The following is a 20,879-nucleotide window of genomic DNA, read 5'->3' on the forward strand; positions in this document are numbered from 1 at the left end:
CTTCTTCTTCTTTTTTTTTTTTTTTTCAAGCATGATTATTTCGTGAAATTATAATGTTAGATGATGGATAATCTTTTTAATAGTACAGTGAAGTAATTATTTTATCACTATTGAACTTGTGAAATTGAGTGAGTTTATTATTTTGATGAATTAATCAGTAAATGATTTTGTGCGGAGCATTGGAGTAGTGAAATGTTGAAGTTTATAGCATTTTATTTGATGTACATTATATATAGTATAGTATTGGAGTGGTCCTTTGTTAATCAAATAATTATATATATTAGTCCATGTTAATTAAGTCCAACTCAGACTCACAAAATTGGATACAGTTTTTGTCCAAATGAATGTATAAAACAGTACATTTTGGATAGTTATGGAGCAATCATTATTCTATGGACCATAATTCACATAATAACGTTTCATTATTCATTGTAATATTTTAATTATATTACAGTTTCATTTGACACATTGACAATAATATGCTCTGTTTTTTAGCTTAATTTTCCACACACATTAGCTTCATTATAGTAATACTAAATTATCATTTTAATTTTTAATTCTATTACAGTTTTATTCGACGATCATGGTTCACGGCATAATAATTGATATTTATATTCTCTCTATAAGAGCTACCAAGTTACCATAACCAACCAAGGAAATTATTAGGACTCTATGTAGTTGAGTCATAGTATGAGACAAAAAACGAAGGGTGAAACTCAAAGAAGACTTTATTATCAGTCGCAAAGCGCTGAACAGATAATAAAGACGCAGACAGAGGCGGAACATGCAATATATTAGACAAACGAAGAGTCCGAGAAGGAGCAGACAAGGAAGCATGGCCTACACTACTAATAGATAGTTGCGTACCGTCACCGACACGAAGAGTGTCATTACCAGTATATGGATCTGAACTAGACAGTGCAGCTATATCGGGCGTGGCATGATGAGTCGCACCCGTGTCAGGATACCACACGTGAGAACTGGTACTGGACGGCAAGGACTCCTCCTGATAAACATAATTCGCTTGGGGATTAAACCCGGGGGCAAGCGAAAGCACGAGAGGGCAGAATGCCCATAATGATCGCATATTTGGCATTGAAGCTGCCCAGACTGCTGCTGCCGTCCACGTCCCCTGCCACCGCCCCGGTGCTGCCGACCGGAGTTGCCGCGCCACGCTCGGCCACCGCGCCCTCGCTGCTGATGACCGGAGCCCGAACCAGACGCGTGACCGCCGCCGCGACCTCGCTGAGCGGAAAACGCCGCTGCCGGCGGCTAAACAGCAGCAAACTCGTCCCCGCCAATAAACTCCTGGGCGCCGAGCAGATCTGCAAGCTCCGGAATGGAGACAGGACGGCCCCGTACTGCCAACGACGCCGTCACGGTGCGGAACTCCGGCCGAAGCCCCCGGAAAACGTAGAGATTCTGCTCCTCCAACGAAACAGCTCGGCCGGCGAGGGAGAGGTCTTCAATGATCAGCCGAGCACGCCCAAGGTAATCCGCAGTGGAGGAGTCACCTTGGCGAAGGTTGTGCTACTGGCCGAGGAGATGCAGTTGCCGGGAATGCGACGCCGACGCTAGAGACTGTTCGATCGTGTCCCAAACCGCCTTCGACGTGTTGAGGCCGACGGCAATGGACAGAACCTCCTCGGACAACGATGACACGATCATAGAGAGAAGGGCTTGATCACGGCGCACCCACGAGGCATATGCGGGATTCGGCAACGGCGCGGCAATGGCAGTAGCCGTCGACAAATCCAATGAGTTCGTGGCCTCGTAAAAACGGAACCACTTGCGTATGCCAAAACAGAAAATTACGGTTGTTGAGTTTGATACTCACAACATGATGGGCAGCAGGCAGCGGAGAAACAATAGAAGAAACCTGGGATCCCGTGACTCCATCGGAAACGGTCCGTTCTGAGGAATTAACAGAACCGTCATTATCAGCCATGGAATTAACCTAGCGATTGATACCAGATGAGAGCTGCAATATTGTATTAAGTGTTCAATGATAAACTGTACAGATTACATAAGTATATATACTAGAGGAATCCTAAGTCTACTGAGACAGAGACTCATACTATGACTCAACTACATAGACAGAGACTCATACTATGACTCAACTACATAGACAGAGACTCATACTATGACTCAACTACATAGACAGAGACTCATACTATGACTCAACTACATAGAGTCCTAATAGAAATAACTACATATCATGATCAACTACATAGAGTCCTAATAGAAATAACTACATATCATGATATTCAAAAATGAATAAGACATGCATACATATTTTTTACAATAAAAGCACTCAATAATCTAAAAGCTAACAAACCGCTTAATCCTCCTTTTTCTTCCCAAAAAGGGCCCAACAAAGCATCTTGGAAGATGTAAATAATGTTAATGGTTGTCCATGATCATACTTTTCAAACATTACCCTTGTGACCATTTGAGCTACTCATGCGGGCGCAAACTGCTTAATCCTGACAAGGAGTCATCGATATTTTTTAAAAATAATAATATAAAATGGTTGACTAATTAGAAAATTAGATGGAAATCATGTGACAGGCAGGCAGTCAATCCTTCCTCGTGATGAAGTATTGAGTGACGCATGCATGAAAGGCTGACATGACCTGCGACCACATTCCCCATTTCAACGTACTTCTCATGCATGCATGCATGCATGCTTATTAGCTTGATCCTCACATTATTATGTTGCCACCAAATTCAATTCAGCTCGTGGAATTTTATTTGTTTTGACCATCATTCCTCCATGAATTACAATTTTATGTTCACACTATAAAAACATTAGGACTTTTTGATAATGGATAGACAATAATGGATAAAATAATATAAGGTACGGTGTCTAACCTCTAAAATCCTATTAAAGATGAGTTTGAATAGTTGATATATAGTTGACTTTAATACTTATTATATATAAAAAATTTAATACTAATTTAAAATAAATAAACTATTACTTATAATAGATATTGTATGTAAAATATTAATACCAATTTGATGAATTAAAATTAAATCCTATTTAGGATAAAATTAATTGTTATTATGATGATTCACATGTGAAATACTAGTTTACTTTAGACTACATATACATATGCTAATGTAATTTTAAACACATGGAAAATTTAATTTCTAACTTTAATTAGCTTATAACCCACATAGGCTACCCGTAGACCCCTACCCCCATCCCCAATAAGTACAAACATTATACATTTTCCACTTCAAACTTTAGGTGTACGTACTACATGCCACTTTTAATTTTTGTTTAAAATGCACATAATGCATGCCACCTATGCTCGATCTCCTTGCCTGACCAATTGCCTTTCGGCTTTCTAAGTTCAAAGTCACATGACTTTGGTGACTCATCAATATAAAATTAATTTTTGAGGGATTGGCTTTGAACGGTCCAAGCTTGGTCACATCTATATATAGTATACTCTGCATGCATGCATGCCAGAACACCCCATCCACTTTCATGCATTAATATTGCACACAAAATTAAAACTTCCTTAATTGTCTACGTTGTTTCACCAAAGACCAGCCAATTGCCACTTATATTGTTTTTCATTTTCACACAATTAAGACAGACATAACGATGAAAATGGCAGCGATTATTTCACTGGAAGCTCTGGCCATGGCGGGAGCAGATTATGAAGAATGCAGTAGAAGCATGGAAGAGTTGGAAGGCGATGAAGTGCCTCCCCACCTTTTAGCTGATGACGATGAAGATGGAAGAGGAACGCCACTTATTTCTTCCAAGACTAATCCATTTTTATCTCTTTTTATATCCACTTCCCTGCCGGAAATGTTCTCTCATACCAAAAGCCTTCTGATCCGCTTTTATCTTATGATCTTTCACAAAATTTTGCAATTAATTTTGGATGTAACTCCATCTTAAATTTTAGGGTATATAGTCCAACCTGCACATATTTTTCTTTTTTTCTTATTAACGGATCGGATTAACATGTTATCCGACATTGATTGATTGATTGCACGTTAGTTAATTTATTGTTGTTATTATTAGTGTAAATCAATGTATATTTTGAACTTCCTACACTTCCGATGGAAGTTAGTGTTGAAACAGTTTAGCAATATTTGTATTTAAAGTACTCATTTTGCATGATGTATTAGTTTTAGTAGCTTAGGGTACATTATATTTCTGGCCGATTTAAATCGGATCAAAGTAAATTTAGATTTTCTTAGTTGATGATGAATTTAATATATTATAAACTCAAAATAGATAATAGATGAATGATAAACTGATACTCAAAATATATTTATGTAGTTGGAAAAATATAATGGCGCTTTAAAAGACTTTTAAGGTGACAACATGCCGCACATAAAAAGTGAAGATTAATATAATCATCCATCCATCTCATCACGGGAGGTGGTACCATGGGGTTCAAATAACCCATAACCTCAAGCATAACAACACAAGTTCTAGAACACCAAACCACTCAAGATCTTATGTATTAAAGGGCATGAAGTTCCACTTATACATGAGAGTGCGCAAAGTAGTGGGGGACATGCGTGGACAAGAATGAAGGTTGCCCGACGTCCATTTGTCAACCATCTGTGAGTCCTTCAACAATATAAATAGGGTGCATTACCTCCCCTTAAAAACCATCCTTGGCTCACCAAACCTGTTCTGGTCCATTGGTCTTAGTCTCCTCCCTTCTACTGGCATACCACCTAGCGTATCCTCGGGATTTGTATGTATTTTTTGACCTAATTACTATTTTCCTATTATGTACCTCTATACTCATGATGATGGATCCGATTTCAACAAAATCATCAAGTATGTAGATGTTGAGAATTGCTGGAAAATAAGGAAAAAAAATTTAGGGGTATTTTTTTTTTATAAATATTGAAAACTTAAATTTTTTTTAACAATAATAAAATTGACCCCATATATTTTTATTAAAATACTTAACTTTTGATGAATCTTGGTGGGTGATTGAGATTAGTTTAAACTTTATATAAGAGGAGGTTGTTCTCATTTAATCTGACCATATATATAATTCGTTTTTAAAATCAATTTTTGAATCGACTACCCAAACTTTCCCACCACCCATGGACCATTATATTACTAGTGGTTAAAAATTTTCTGACCACTTACGAATGCTTGTCAAAAATTCCAAGGTTAAAAAGATATATAAATATCTTCATTTCCATTCAATTTTTTAATGTTGTTGGAAATAACGGTCAATAGTACTTTTTTTTTAGTACTGGTCAATAGTATATTTAATTACAAAAGAAAAAAAAAAGGAGCACATTTACTAATTTAAAGATTTTTCTACTTATCTAAAGAAATAGAAAATTAAAATTAAGTTTGCATGAGATCATTAATTAAAATATAATTTTTTAAATAAATTTTTACAAAATATTACGGAGTACATTTTAACTTTAAAAAAATATTACATGTGACTCAGTCTTACATAATATTTATTCAGAACTGTACTGAACAAAAAATAAACAATTAATACTTCATTATGTTTATAGATTTCAAAAAATGGAAAAAGAAAAAGAAAAAGAGAATTAAAATAAACATATACACAAGAAAACTGGACTGACTTGGGAAAGGAAAAGAATATAATGTTAAACTTTACTCAGCTGGGTCGTCGTAAATAGTTTAATTAAAGAATATAAAATGATTGACTGATGGAATTGTGAATTGACATGCACCCATCCAATAATACAATACAAATGGTGTTACGTTACGTTGAATTTGAGATATGATGATGTATTCCATGACGCATGGCATGAATGGCTGATCTGACCATATTCCCCGTTAGTTTCAACTTTCAACCCCGCATGCTTAGTTTGCATGCCAAGACAACTTGTTTTTTTTGTTTTTTTTTTTTTTTTGAAAACGCTCACGTTTGTTTTGCCACACACTAACTCATCCCCATTCACTTCATCAGCTCGTGACTATAATTTTTTTTAATTTATTTTGACTAACCTAGCTTTTCTCAAGGATTTCAAACTTATGTTCACACCATACAACTATATAACATGACTAATAAAACAATATAAGTAGTAGTACGTAGTGCAAAAAACATTCATAGTGATTCATATCATATCTATCATGAAAATGTATACTTAATTAAAATCAAGAAGAAATGATGACAGTTTTATAAATGAGTATGTAAAAATTTGATTGAATAAACGGTATATGCTTATTTCAAAATGATGTCTATTTCCCTATCTATTCATCTATATTTATGTTAAAACAATGTGGATTTATTTTAAAATAATGTGGGGAAAACTTGTACATTTTGATAGGAACGGAGCCAGAATTTTCTTTAAGATGTAACATGCGTCTACAACCTTATCTAACTAATCCATTTTTTTTTATGTCTGTTTTCATATATTTATATCTAAAACATGTACTATATATACATATATACATACAAGGCTATATATGGGCAAGATCGGTTTTTAGATTTGTGTGACCATCTCAAGTATGAAATACAATAAACTTGCATTTTTACCATTTCTTCATTTACAATCTTTTAATAATATTGATTGCAAACTAGGTAAAAATTAAATATTGGATCCTCCAAAATTTGGGGCCATGTGTTGTAGCCTAACTTGCACAGTCCAAAATCAGGCCTTGATATGCGGTGGGGATAAGGGTGGGGTGAGTGGGGACAGCTGCCCCCACTATCCCCACTATAGCTCCATCCCTGCATGTTTATAAAAATATATCATCACCACACATCTTTTAGAACCATGTTAGAGACAATTTTTTTGAAGGGGCCGGGTTTCAACTAATGAGGGTATTTGGTAAATAGTTGCAGATTGCGTTCGTGGGTTTGACTACTTGAGAAATTAGTTGTTAGCTAATTACATGTAAAATCATGAATTTCTCAAAAAGTTGAATTGAAAAAGCTACTTTGAATTTTAGCTTAGCTTTTTGGAACAATAAGATGCTACAAAAAAAAAAAAATCAAGCACTCGTATTGATTGTTTAACCATGTCAAACAACTGATCAAATAAGCCATTAATAATAAGCTAACTATGTTACCAAACAGGTCTAGTATATAACTTACTTCACATGTAAACCTACTTAAATCCCCACGTGCACGGTGCACCCACACCACAAACATTGGAAATTTTCAATTCTTGGAAAATGCATGCATGGCTTATTTGGTCATGACTCATGATGGCAATCCTTTTTCTTTAAAATACACATGCTACTTATTCCTTCCGTGGCAATTTGTATTATTATAGCTTTCAAAGTTCAAAGTCACACGCTTTACATGACTCCATTCAACTTTAAGCGTTGGAGTTTGAACAGTCCAAGCTTCAATACTCTATATATATTCTCCATGCTGCATGGCATATCGAACACCCCGGCAAATATACTCACTTTCAAGCATTATTGCACGTACACAATAAACACCAACATATAAAAACTCCCTTAATTGTCTACATACGTTAGTTGTTTTACCAAAGACCAACCAATTGTTTTTACACAAGTACAGATCGACATAATAACGAAAATGTCGTTGATTGTTTCACTGGAAGCTCTGGCCATGGCGGGAGCCGATTATGAAGAATGCGGTATAAGCATGGAAGAGTTGGAGGGTGATGAGGTGCCTCCCCACCTTTTAGCCGATGATGATGAAGAAGAAGATGATTATGGTGGTGGTGGAGAAGGAAGAGAAGTGGTTTTGAAGAGTTGGTGGATGGTTTATCCATTCTTATCTGTTTTTATATTCAGTTTCCTGCGTGCTGCGGGGATGGTTGTCTCATACCAAAAGCTTCTCCTTCGCTTTTATGCATATTATCTTGTTATCTTCAGAAACTTATTGTAAATTTAGCTAAAACTAGTTTTAGTTTTAGGATAACCATATCCAGGTAGATATCCTAGTTTCTTTTATTCTTTTATTGTTGTTGTTCTTATTAGACTAAACCCAAATTTTGTTCCACAATATGTTTGTTTAATTTGCAATTTATCTTTGAATTGCTTGCATGTAAAATAATGGATTGATATTTTTGTGTATCCTTTTGATCGAGTTTTTTGGTGGATTCTTAATTATTTTTTATTTCATTTCAAGCATGATTATTTCGTGAAATTATAATGTAGATGATAGCATGGATAATCTTTTTTTTTTTTTTTTGAATACACATGGATAATCTTTTTAATCGTGAGGAAATTATTTTAGCACTGTATGTTGACTTTTGATGAATAAATCAGTAAACGATTTTGTGAGGAGCATTGGAGTAGTGAAATGTTGAAGTTTATAGCATTTTATTTTATGTACATTATATATAGTATTGGAGTAGTAGTCCTTGGTTAATCAAAGAATTAGTCCATGTTAATTAAGTCCAACTCAGACTCATAAAATTGGATACAATTTTTGTCTAATTTCAGACAGTGCACAAAACAGTACATTTTGGATAGTTTTGGACCGGAGCAATCTTTTTAAAAAGGGATGACAAAGAATTAAATTAAAGAAAAAAAAAATGTCAAAAACTTGTGTGCGGCCGTCTTATCATGAGTCGGGTCGGGTCAAGATGCAAATGTAACACTTATATGCACAAATGACTCGGGTCAAGATGCAAATGTAACACTTATATGCACAAATGTCATACTTATATGTTCAAATGTAATACTAATCAGGAATAGAATTTTTATTACTTTTTTTTTATTAGGGTAAATGTAATACTTTTAAGGGAAAATACAATACTTTTACATTTCGATTTAAAAGTATTACATTTTTCCTCAAAAGTATTATATTTGCCCTTATAAGTGAGAGACACTTGTCAATATTACTTATTATGAAAAATGTATTACTTTTTCTCTTATAAATAACACAAATTGTATTTTTGATTAGTGTTATATTTGAGCATATAAGTGTGAGATTTGTACATATAAGTATGACATTTGCTGATTTGCATGGTACTTTGACACGACCCAACCCGTCTCACGAATAAGGATCCGTGAGACGGTCTCACACAAGTGTGACCAAAAAAAATTGGATTTCAGGTGTTATTAAAATCTTTATCATTTGGATAAACAAATGTGTCTTACACAGAGATCATATTTTGAACATTCTAGCATTACAATTCCCTGGTAGAAAATCATCAGTTCTGGGCAAATGAACTCTTCACTGATGATGGTGGTTCCTCCCTCTAACAAGATCATACTCCACCACATCTAATGCTCTTCTGCAGCTGATCAGACAAGAGCGAACAAATACGTTCTTTGATTGCGTCCCGGTTACTAGGGTTCAGCGTAAAAATTGCAGCACCCGGATGGTTTTTCAGTCTCGCCACTGTCAAATTCAGAGAACAATTTTAAGTGCCCCAACAACACTGAGCTGGAAAGGAAAGGATTAGGCGAACGTGTGACGAGAGAAACGAAAGGGAAAGGGCAAAAGTATATATTATGCATCTGTCAGGATATGCAACACAAGTACCTCCAGGAATATCTCTCCCAGCCTTTGGAATCGGTACAGAAGCCAAGAGTGGGACCCCTGTTTCCAATATTTTCAGCACAGCAGGGAAGAACGAAGAACTGTAGAGCTCCATCTTACCGACTTCATCAATGATGAAGAGATCGGTGTCTTCCTTTACCTAATAAAAGGGGAAAATTAAGGCAAATATGCATATGAGGCCGTAATTGTATTGATGTTCACAAGAGGCACATATGAGGTGCGTTTATAAGTTATAATCAGGAAACTAAGCAGTTTGCACGAATAGAATTTAATGGTTAATGTAACCTGTAACTCGGGCAATGCTAATGACTCAAAAGATGCCACATCGACCCTGTATCTCCCCACAGTGGGCCATCTATGAGATTCGGGACTGTCATGGGAAAAAGTGCATGAGAGCAATTGGGATTGTATCACTCATGGAAACATAATCAGGGTGCAGTACACATTAAACTAATATAGAATTGTTTGTTGCACACATTAAACAAGTTAAACAAAAAATAGCATTAGTTATCTTTCATCTCTACTTCCATAAAGGAAGATGATGGGTCCATAGGGTGAAAACTGAAAAGAGCATCATTCCTAAGGTCTAATTATCATTAATATGAGCTCCTAAATTGTTTTAATACAGTTGAATAAGCTCAAAAATTTTCATTCCATCCTATAATAAGCTCAAATATCTACTATATCATGATTTTGCAATTACAGTTTGCAGGCTACTAGCAAAGTATCAATTGGGGAGCAAAAAAGGTTTCTCCTTTTTCCTTTTCTCTGTTCATCTAGTTGAGCAACGTGGAAAGGGATGACATAAAATCCATTGAACTCACACATGCTCCCACAAACAAACTGGCAAGACATTTCCATTCACCAAAATCCTTTCCATAAGACTGAGTGTTTTAGCTTTTAAGAATTCAAATGGACAACAAGAATCGCTCTTCCAAAATATATGTCAGGTCTGATGATAGTGATACAACCTCACAAACTCACAAATATGCACAATGCAATTGGTGAAGCTATGAAGTCCTAGCAATTCATTCATTTATTAGATGAGGCTCTTATATTTTCTAGGAAATCAGTATAGCAAATTTGAAGTCTCCTACAAGCTCCAAATCTAGTTAGAACAAGCACTAGTTGGTCAAATCATTAACAAGTAATCCTAAAGAAATTAATTATAATTCATGCATTATATCCAACAAAAAGAGAGAAAAAAAGAAATCACATTCAGATTAACAAATATCAGACTCTTCACCTGGAGATTTTGTTGGAAGCAAGAAGCCCTTTACGGCCATCGAGTGTGACCACCTCGAACCCTACCCTCTGTGTTCCTTCCCTAATTTCACCTTTTTCATCCAATTTAATTCACCAAATTAATTTTGCTGGCATAAAAACACAAACGCGCCTGTAAACGGGAACACACGGATACATTAAAGAGAGAGTGAGGAGAGAATACGAGTATAGAAGCCCTGAAGCTTCAAGTTAGGATTAGAACTGCGAAGACTTTCGAATACTTTGATAATCAGAGTAGTCTTGCCGACGCCCTGAAATCAAACCTCAAAACCCTCAAATAGTGTGTAGGTTGGGAAGAGGGAGGAGGCAAAACGTAGAGAAAGGGAGAAAGCATACAGGAGGCCCAGTCACAAGGAAGCATTTTCCAGGAGCTGCCATTTCTTCCGTTCTTCTTCTTCTTCTTCAGTAAGCAGCGTCTGTGTGCGTTAATGGAGTATAAGAAACCGATCCAAGCCCACTAGGCCACAACCTTTACTAAACAACCATGCCCAATTTGAGCCCAAATCTTTTTATTTTAGTTTGGAAAAAAGGTGAATGAACTCTTCAACTTTATGTAAGAAGTTAATTAGGCTCATGAGTTTTTAAAAATTACAATTAGATATATTAACATATCAAGTTAATGCATCAAAACTTAAAACGTTAATAATGACCTGCAATAACAAATTAATAATGTACTGACATAGCTCCAATGGCATTCCGATAAAGGCGTGACCAGTAGGTTACCGTCTCTGTCAATCGAAAAAGGTGACCAAACCGGACACCTTCTCCTTCGTTGGAGATGGTTGCCTTCTCCGTAGATACAAGATTGATCGAGTAATACTTGGACTATTGGCTACAAAACTTGAGTAAGATACAAGTAGTGAAGTGACTAAAAGACCATGTGGTCAAGGATTTTGTAGTCTAGCGACACCAAATTATTCTCCCATATAGGAGGTTGTGATTCGAGCCTCGATGGAGATTGTATTGATTCTTTGTGCTTCAGTACGCTGAAAAAGTAATTATGAACAGATAATGCATTGTAATAGAGCCATACAAATTGATGGTTAAGTCAGGTAGTTTGCTCAATAGTCATATTAGACGACGTGTTAGCCTGCAACCGCTAACATGCCAATGTTGTGATTTGTAACGAACTGCACACTACTACAGTTACCAACAAACTCAGTATTCCCAGCCAAGAGTTCATCCATGTGGAGAGTGCTTGGCAATTTGGCATCATATCCATCATTGATCAACACACACAAATTGTAAGTATATATGTTCGTTTCCTCTGATCCTTGGCATTTAAGCCAGCCGGCCAACAAATTAAAATGGATGAAGACAGCAGGCAGAGATTCGCCGGGTGGTTCTTTGGCAGTTTACTAAGGCACATGAGAAGTTTATTATTCCGAATCCTATCCGTGGGCGTGATCCCCAAACACATTGCCTTCATCCTAGACGGAAACCGAAGGTATTCAAGGAAGATGAAAATCCCAGAAGCCGTGGGATACAGAGCTGCATTTCTAGCACTCATATGCATACTCAGCTACTGCTACGAATTGGGGGTGAAATACGTGACCATATACGCCTTCAGCATCGACAATTTCAAACGAAGGCCCGACGAAATCAAGGTGTTGATGGATTTAATGCTGAGCAAACTCGAAGCATTGCTCAAGTACCAGAACGCTTTAGACGAGTATGGTGTGAGGGTTCATTTCGTCGGGAACTTACACTTACTAGACAACCGAATCAAAGCAGCTGCGGAGAAGGCCATGGAGGCGACCAAGAAGAATTCCAACTTCACTCTCTTGGTCTGCCTGGCTTACACTTCTACGGACGAGATAGTTCATGCTACTGAGGCGTGTTGTGAAGAGAAAAATGAGTTGAGGGCGGGCGGGGAGGAGGAGAGGGATATTACCGTAGGGGATTTGGAGAGGCATATGTATATGGGGTTGGCGCCGGAGGTGGATATTTTAGTCCGGACGTCCGGGGAAACGAGGCTCAGTAATTTTCTGCTGTGGCAGACTAGTAGCTGCCTGTTGTATTCTCCGGGAGCATTGTTCCCGGAGATTGGGCTAAGGCATTTGGTGTGGGCAGTCTTGAATTTCCAAAGGGCTCACCCTTATTTGCAAAAGAGAAGGATGGTGTCTTGAATTCCATCTAAGCATGAATACCAACTATCCTTAGTTTAACATAAATATTATATTGCACCATACATATCAAGGTGATGATATGATGCATAATGTATATTTTACATGCATAGTTGTCTTATATGTTCTCGAGTAAACTATTTATCTTTAGACAATAATTTAACTTTTCAACTTTCTTTTATTCATGATTTTTTTTCCTAAACAACTACAACTCTATTGTGTGCGTGGGGTGGGGTGGATAGTTGATCAACCACTAATAGTAATAACTACAAGGTCTCTTAATAAATAATAACGAAATATTCACGTTACAAATAGGCTAAAATATTCCTTTTTAAAATTTACTAAATCTATAGGAAGACAATTATAATACCGGGCCACTCACATACATGTTGATTTTTAGTACATTAAACGTTTATTTTTAGTGTACTAAATGTTCATTTTTTAATATATTGCTTAAAAATGAACCCATAAAACATAAAAAATAAACATCTAATATACTAAAAATAAACATTTATATGACCATGGTCTATAGTATAATTTAGACAATTTTTTTTGTGGACTATGAATATAAGATACATTTTTAATATATTAATGTACTTTCAGTACTCAAAAAATATACTTTTAAATAATATACTTTTAATATATCAAAAAATACTTTTTAATTTATGGTGGTTACATAACAGCTAAATTAGTGGGTGATGAGCCAACGAAAAACAAATTGCGCCATGTGTTCCAAACCGACCCTTTTCTAAAAATATTTGTTTATGTTTAAAAACTAAGTATTTGGACGGAGGAACCGGTTGTTATGCGATAGACCTGGGTCTATGTTCACAATTTTTAGAACTCTATGTTCGCAATTACAGAATTATATGTTCACAATTACAAAACTCTATATTCTCAATTTTATAACTCTAAAACTGTGAACATAAAGTTTTAAAATAGTAAACATGAACACAGATTCACTTGGTGGACCCGAATCCAGGTGGACCTGGATCCGTAAGCATAATTCGCCCGGAGGAACATCTAGAAACCCCATGTTTTCAACAAACAAAAAAACTAACACACAAACAAATCTAGAAACCCCATAACCAGGTTTTGTGTTGGCCAGTAGGCCAGTACCAGAGTCAAGTGTCAAAGTAAACTGGTGGGCTCGAAGGAAAAGATTGATCATCCAATAAGCTTATACACCTGGGAAGAAAAGTCTATGGAAAACTCTATTTTATTATTTTTCCAACACACATTCCTTTCTTGATGTCAACTTTTACCTAAAAGACTACAAAAAAATCATCGCACCCTACAGAAAGTATGATTTCATTTACAGTCTTGAGACTCTTCACACATTAAATAGCTGTCCTTTACTAATATATATTATTGACTGATTCAACCAAGAACTTTTAAGAAATTTTTTTCCACAGAGGGTTCTGCTCCTGCTCAAGTATAAAACATGAGTTTAGCTTCAAAAGATCATACCTTCTTCATTGTATTCTCAGAGCTATATGGCTTACAAATTAATGGCCCCAAAGCAATACTGCATTCTTATTCTTCTACTATTCATCTTTCCAGAAGATGCTACCTGCAAATCCCACCACCATCATCACAAGCATCAGCAAGAATATGAACTTACATCCCTCCATTTCAGCCTCTTTCAACACGAAACCATAAATAAAACCGGCTACATCATAGTGAATGGTGTTGCAGGGCCGGGAGTTAGTCAAACAACCACCCCTTTCGGTACCTTGTTTGCCTTCCAAGATCCGATGACTCTCACTGCAAATCGAACTTCAAAGATGGTCGGCACTGCTCAAGGGACATCCATCACATCCAGTTTGGACGGGATGCAAAGCATTTCCATCGCTAAGATCACACTGAATATGAAGCGCCACAAAGGTTCCATATCGATTGTTGGAGCAACAGACAACTTAAAGCCGTCAGATCATCCTGTCGTGGGAGGCACTGGTGATTTTTTATTTGTTCAAGGCTATGTGACATCTTCTCCTGTGAATCTAAAGGGGATGACAGTTACCTACAAGATTGAGTTTCACCTCTACTGGCCTCCATATGCCACTCAAAAGAGGCAAAAGACCTCGATATAGGGGTGGAACATCTTTTGCTTTCTTGGAGGTATCCTCAGATGTTCCAAATCTATAGATAAAGCCTATAAAGCATTCCTGTTGTGAAGTTCTTTCCAATGAAAATAAATTTATGAACTTGCCATTTAGCAGTCTATTACTCCAACATTATATCCAAATAAGACAAATACATATAGTTGTCACAATACATGTATTGGTCCATTTCATGGCATGCATTAGATATTTAAAAGTCAAAAGTAAACAACAGACAACAGTTTTCAGGGTATTTATGAAGGAGAGTGAACAGGTGTAAAAGGAAGCTACTTTCCTCTGAGGCACTGTTTTTCCTCTCTTTTTAAACTTTTTTAATATTCATTTTTTATGATTTTAGTTCATTGAAAGATATTAGGAAAAGAATTTTTGGGCAGACTTACTACCAACAATGGGTACAGTTACTCTGTGTTTGATCTATTAACAAAACCAAATTTTTGTCTGGATTTTACAAATTGCAGTTAGCTCAACCAGAGAACATAAGAACAAATTAATGAAAATATGACAGATCAAAATAATTAGTACATTAAAGAACAAGAGAACTCACTCAAATTTTATGAATCCCACTTCAAATATCAACTAGCAACCTTGTCCATAGATATGAAAGTATTAAATGTTCCAAAGTTGATTGTTCAATTATGAGTTTAGATTATACAAACGATCTTTTTAAACACATAGATGCAAGTTATGTGTATCTTACTTCTCAAAGACTCAAACTTTGCATAGTACTATAACACTGTAAACTAGCTCTGAGCTTCCTAAATCAGAGCCTAAAGGGACGCCATGTCATTCTAATCATTTTCCAATAGGAGACTTCAATTTCATCTCGTAATTATAGAATGTTTTATTTTTTTTCTTTCCCAACTGGCTACTAGCATGGAATGTTGTATAATTTTTGGCTAATACTAAATAATCACTTCTCACCGATGAAAGGATTGATTCTGCTGCAAGAGAAGGGGCAAAACATGGAAGGAATGTAACTTTAAGGACACTGGACTATTGCCTCTCTAATACGGGGAAGACAAAGAAATGGCAATTGTGCTCCATGTATTCATTTTCATTCATCTTCTTGAGTATCAGATATCTTACATAAGATTTATAGCTATAACTAACAGTGCCAAATATGAGCTTGATGCCAAGGAAAAGAACCAAATGCAACAAAACATGAATAGCTAAATGCCAAAATCACTAATAGGATTCAATAAAAAAGTTTCAAGGAACTACAACACCATTACAGCCTCAAATTTCAATTACAAACAGGGAAGAACGAGGGAATTCAACATAGTATTGTATTTAATCCTTACTCGAAACAAGTGTGCCTGCAAAAATCATCTGTCTCCTTCAATTAGAGACCCTTAGTGCTAGTGGTGCTCAGGATCGAACCGAGTGCACCCAAAACTGCAAAAGCCAGGAGGGGACTAACATCCAAAGTATCAAAAACAGGGGGGATGATGTTCCTGAAGAGATTCAAATACGGATCACAGAGGTCCCTAATGGCCGACAATGGCTGCCTTTCCCAGGGAATATTCGGAAACCAGCTGAGCAAAACCCTAACCATCAAAACCCCACTGTAGATATCAAGCCATTTCGCCATCCCCGCCGCGACAACTGTGAGCGGCGTATTCAAAGCCGTGGAATCAAGCGAGCTCCTCGCGGCGAAAAACAGGGGCCCCGCAGAGCACACCAAAGCGCGCTGGAGCCCCTGAAATCCGTTCAGATGGAGGCCCAAATCGAGGGCTTTGTGGGCCACAGCTTTGAAGACTCCAAGCGCGAATACGAAGAGAGTTGCGATCGTGCGGGTTGGCCCGGTGAGCAGCGACTCGGCGGGGATTTTGAGTTTCAGGTCATCCGATGATCGGGTGGGCGGGTCTTGCAGGGCGACCTGGGAGGAAGCCGAAACTCGCGATTTGTTGGGAAATTTGGCGGAGAGAGTGGGTAGAGACCTCGCGGATAGGGTTGGAGGTAGGAGAATTCGATTGCGGGTTGCAGGAAGAGAGGTAAGAGGTTGAAGATAGGTAGGGGTTTGGAGAATTAGGGTTTGAGAAGCCATGATTGAAGAAGCCATTGAAGTTTCCGCAAATGCTCAGAGTTGTGTGGCACCAGGAGCTTCCAAGACTTTGCGAAAATTGTTGAGATTAGGGGTAAACCGTAAACCAACCGGGTTATATTCATGACCCGAATACCCGGCTTTAAAGCCCTTATATATAAACAAACAAACAAAAAATTAAAAAATGAGTACAGTTACTACATTTACAACTTGGATTAGGCTTATCTTGGGCTTGGACTTGGGCTAGTTATACACTCTCAGTTCAAGCAGTATGTCCATCCGAATAATAAATTGTTATACCGTGGATCAGGGTCCAATAGCTCACCTTACATTATAGACGGCAAATTTTGGTCCTGTTTGGTAAATGGCTGTTAGTTGATTGGGTTGGCTGTTTGGGTTAGAAGGTATGATTTGTTGATAACATTGGCTGATTGTAGAAAGTTGTTTGATAAATTAGCTGTTACCAGATAGTTGTTTGGTATAATTTCTTTTCTCAAAAAGCTAATTGAAAAGGCTGTTTTGAGTAGCCTTTTGAATTTTAGCATTTTGGAGTTACAAAAAGCTTATTATTTACCAACTAATAGTGGTCAAATAAGCCAAAATTGGCTGATAGGCTGATTATTTACCAAACATGGCCTTTATTGTGGATCATGGTATATGTAGCAGCGTGGATAATGAATGATGCATTATTTTAATTACACTCCAGTTTCATTTGCCATATTGCTATGTTTTTTAGTTTCATTTTACCTCCCCACTAGTTTCATTATACCAAAAAGAAAGTGTTATCTCGAGCTGGTAAAAAAGTTCTTCTGAAGAGTGTTGTCCAGGCTCTCCCTACATGTGAACATAAATATAATATGTGCAGTCCAACTATCAGCTTAGGCTTTTAGTTGAGATGGAGCACATACTTTAATTTGGTATCAGTGCCATGCAAAAGGTCATGAGTTCGAATGGAGGGGGCGTGTGTAATATGTGCAGTCCAACTATCAGCTTCGGCTTTTAGTTGAGATGGAGCACATACTTTAATTCTACATACACTATGGATGTGTATTTACTATCTCCCTATTACCTTCTACGAGCATATTGAGACAATGATGAACAAATTTTGGTGGGAGTCTAAGAGTGGAGGTGGTTTGCGGTTTAAAAATCTGCATATATATATTCAATGTTGCACTACTTGCTAAGCAAGGATGGCGTTTGCTAACCAACCCTACATCTTTGGCGGCTCTTGTGTTGAAAGCCAAGTATTATCCAAACGGGGAATTCTTAATTGGATGCAAAAATAAGAGCGAAACCAAGTTATTGTTGGAGGTCTGTATTGGCAGGCCAAGAAGTGTTACGGTATGGTTGTGCGAGAAGGATTGGAAATGGTTGAGGCACTCTAATATGGAAGCATCCTTGGCTTCCTGATGTATCTTAGCCTTTTATTCTTATGCCATGTCTGGATCAGATTATTAATATTACCTAAATTAGCCGGGCCACCATTCACCAATTCAAATCGAAATAAGGCGCTTCTAAATATACTAGGTTGAAAATTTATTGAAATCAGATATTATTGAGTAAAAACCTCTTCCAAAATTGTCACTACTTTTATTTTGAATCGGTGAATGATCACCTTAGACCCCATTTAGTAAATTAATTATATGATAAAAAGGAGTTAATTACTTGACAAATTTATAATAATTGCATTTATTATAGATCATTAAGTGCGCACGAATATTAATTATAATCTAATTATAGATTACTTTTTTTTCATTCAAATTTTTAATTTTGTAATTTATTTTTCCTCCTAAGTAGAGGTGATGACAGACTCCAAGAATATTATCCATCTCTTCAATAGTCAGGCCGGGAAGAAGGGAGGACAAGTGGACAACCATAAATAACCCAATGTCTAACATCATGGACAAATGCAAAATGTTTAAGAGACAACCATGGGAGATCAAATCGCGCTACGCTAAATTTACATAGAGCAAAATAGAGTAACAGATGTGATGGTAAAAGCAGTCTTATCAATGAGAGAAGAGGGGTTTAGAGTGCTCGAATAGCCTCCAAATTGGATTCAAGCTCGTGTGGTTGATAAATGATAACCTAATGGGTGTCTCATGCACCCGAAGGGTCACTTCGAGGGATCGGACCCTTAGCCTAGGGGTATCTCCTTGACCTCCATATCACATCATTTAAGATAAATAAAAGAACAAGAATCTAAACTTGCAACATAATGAAAAGATGAAACAAAATCAAATGCAGAGTAAACTAAAATAAAAACAAAAATTAATCGGAAATACTAATATAAAAACACACTTCATTAGACTCCATAAGTCCATAACATCAAGTTTGCATGCTACACAACATCATCAGCCAATGCATGCAATATTATCTAATAAGATAAAAACACTCAAACATAATATCTAATCACAATCTCACTTGCTATCATAATGTGTGCTTTCCTCCCATTAACAAATCCAAAGAAATGATAATGAGTAAATGACCACATCCATATGATAACATACAAGATTGTAATATAAAGTTGCGATAAACAAAAGAACAAGAGTCTAAACTTGCAATATAATGAAAAGATAGTTCGATGTTGTTTTGGCTGATGATTATATTGCTCTAATAATATTCAGGAGGAGGGGGGAAATTCAGGTCGGGAATAAAATTCCCAGCCATGGTGGGACCGGTCTGTGGGCCATACCAAAGAGCCGGTTCATGATCTGCAGCCTGACGGAGTTGTTCATGTTTCAGGTAAAGCGCATTATGGAATTTGACGAGGTTGCAAACGTCAAAGTTGGTTCTCCCGTGAATGATCAACTCCTCCTTACTTGTGAACACCATCTTGCAAAGGTGACAGACAGTCTCCTGAGACGGGTCGGGTCTGGCGGCGGGTGATGGAGGCAGGGCAGAAGGGCCCGCCGCCTTTTTAGCCCGCTTGCGTTTCTTGGGACTATCAGCCGCCGATTCACAGAGGAAACATCGTTTGCTGTGGTGAATTCCGGCGTGCGGACGTCCTGAGCCGCCATGGCCGCCGGAAGGAGAGCCCAAGGTGAGCTCCGACGGTGTCTTCTGCCGCGTTTCGTATCGGCGGGACGGAGTGGGTTGCTTCTCTGGGCTCTTTTCGCCGGAGAGAGATGCGTTGGCGTTGGCGTTGGAACTCATCTTGCTAGATTCTGCAATAACAAAGCGGGAAAAAACATGATTTGATTTGAAAGCGACAAAGACCAAAATGCCCTACCACCAACAACAAATACGAAGTCAGCAGATAACCCCAACCAAGATAGCAAGAGATTTACCCTCACTCCTGAAAATCTCGTTATTTCCTACCAACAACAAATGTTGGTCAAAAACCCATTTTCTGACCAATAATCCATGTTTTCCGTCCAGATCAGAAATAACCAGATTTCTAAGAGTAACTAGTAACCACAAAGTCACGAGTACCCATGTTTTCCGTCCAGATCAAAAATAGCGAGATTTTCAGGAGTGACTTGTAACCACAAGGTTACGAGCTCAAAACCTACCCACAAAGTTGGGATTCTTTCGTCATCCAAAACAAAATACAAAGTCAACTGTACTCATCAATTCAAAGATTAATTAAAATCACCATTCATCCAAATATTTACACCCAAAATAGATGGACAAAAACGACTATACCTCCACAACACAGAACAAAAATCACTATTTTTCTTCAAAAACTTGTTTAATTTATTTGTATCTTTAATTATCATAAACAGATCGGACATAGATACTGCCTAACAAAAAATAAAATCATCAAATATAATTTAACGAAACTTACTTATATAAACAGTTGTTGTTGGCTGATTCTTCCTTGTATAAA

General features: G+C 37.1%; 4 protein-coding genes across 6 annotated transcripts; 2 read left to right on the forward strand and 2 right to left on the reverse strand.

Annotated features, from left to right (window-relative positions):
- Positions 1 to 8,995: 8,995 nt before the first annotated feature.
- Positions 8,996 to 11,182, reverse strand: LOC116020708 (cancer-related nucleoside-triphosphatase). Of its 3 annotated transcripts, none has more exons than XM_031261204.1 (6): positions 11,091 to 11,182; positions 10,918 to 11,005; positions 10,717 to 10,807; positions 9,756 to 9,840; positions 9,453 to 9,609; positions 8,996 to 9,348 (listed from the first exon to the last, which is right to left on the reverse strand). In XM_031261204.1, exons 1-6 carry the CDS (start codon positions 11,130 to 11,132, stop codon positions 9,257 to 9,259), a joined length of 555 nt encoding a protein of 184 aa, XP_031117064.1. In that variant the 5' UTR covers positions 11,133 to 11,182; the 3' UTR covers positions 8,996 to 9,256. The 3 variants fall into 3 exon arrangements, with proteins under 3 accessions (XP_031117064.1, XP_031117063.1, XP_031117065.1); XM_031261203.1 differs by having other exon boundaries at positions 8,996 to 9,308; positions 11,091 to 11,181; XM_031261205.1 differs by having other exon boundaries at positions 9,204 to 9,353.
- Positions 11,183 to 11,996: 814 nt separating this feature from the next.
- LOC116020533 (dehydrodolichyl diphosphate synthase 6-like) lies at positions 11,997 to 12,883 on the forward strand. The gene has a single exon (XM_031261003.1). It carries the CDS (start codon positions 12,062 to 12,064, stop codon positions 12,881 to 12,883), a length of 822 nt encoding a protein of 273 aa, XP_031116863.1. The 5' UTR covers positions 11,997 to 12,061.
- Positions 12,884 to 14,365: 1,482 nt separating this feature from the next.
- On the forward strand, positions 14,366 to 15,240 carry LOC116021041 (dirigent protein 19-like). The gene has a single exon (XM_031261639.1). It carries the CDS (start codon positions 14,377 to 14,379, stop codon positions 14,971 to 14,973), a length of 597 nt encoding a protein of 198 aa, XP_031117499.1. The 5' UTR covers positions 14,366 to 14,376; the 3' UTR covers positions 14,974 to 15,240.
- Positions 15,241 to 16,036: 796 nt separating this feature from the next.
- LOC116021040 (ylmG homolog protein 1-2, chloroplastic-like) lies at positions 16,037 to 17,142 on the reverse strand. The gene has a single exon (XM_031261638.1). The coding sequence runs from the start codon at positions 17,063 to 17,065 to the stop codon at positions 16,346 to 16,348; it is 720 nt and encodes a 239-aa protein (XP_031117498.1). The 5' UTR covers positions 17,066 to 17,142; the 3' UTR covers positions 16,037 to 16,345.
- Between the last annotated feature and the right edge of the window lie 3,737 nt (positions 17,143 to 20,879).

The sequence above is a fragment of the Ipomoea triloba genome, chromosome 5, assembly GCF_003576645.1.
Source record: "Ipomoea triloba cultivar NCNSP0323 chromosome 5, ASM357664v1".
Lineage (NCBI taxonomy): Eukaryota > Viridiplantae > Streptophyta > Magnoliopsida > Solanales > Convolvulaceae > Ipomoea > Ipomoea triloba.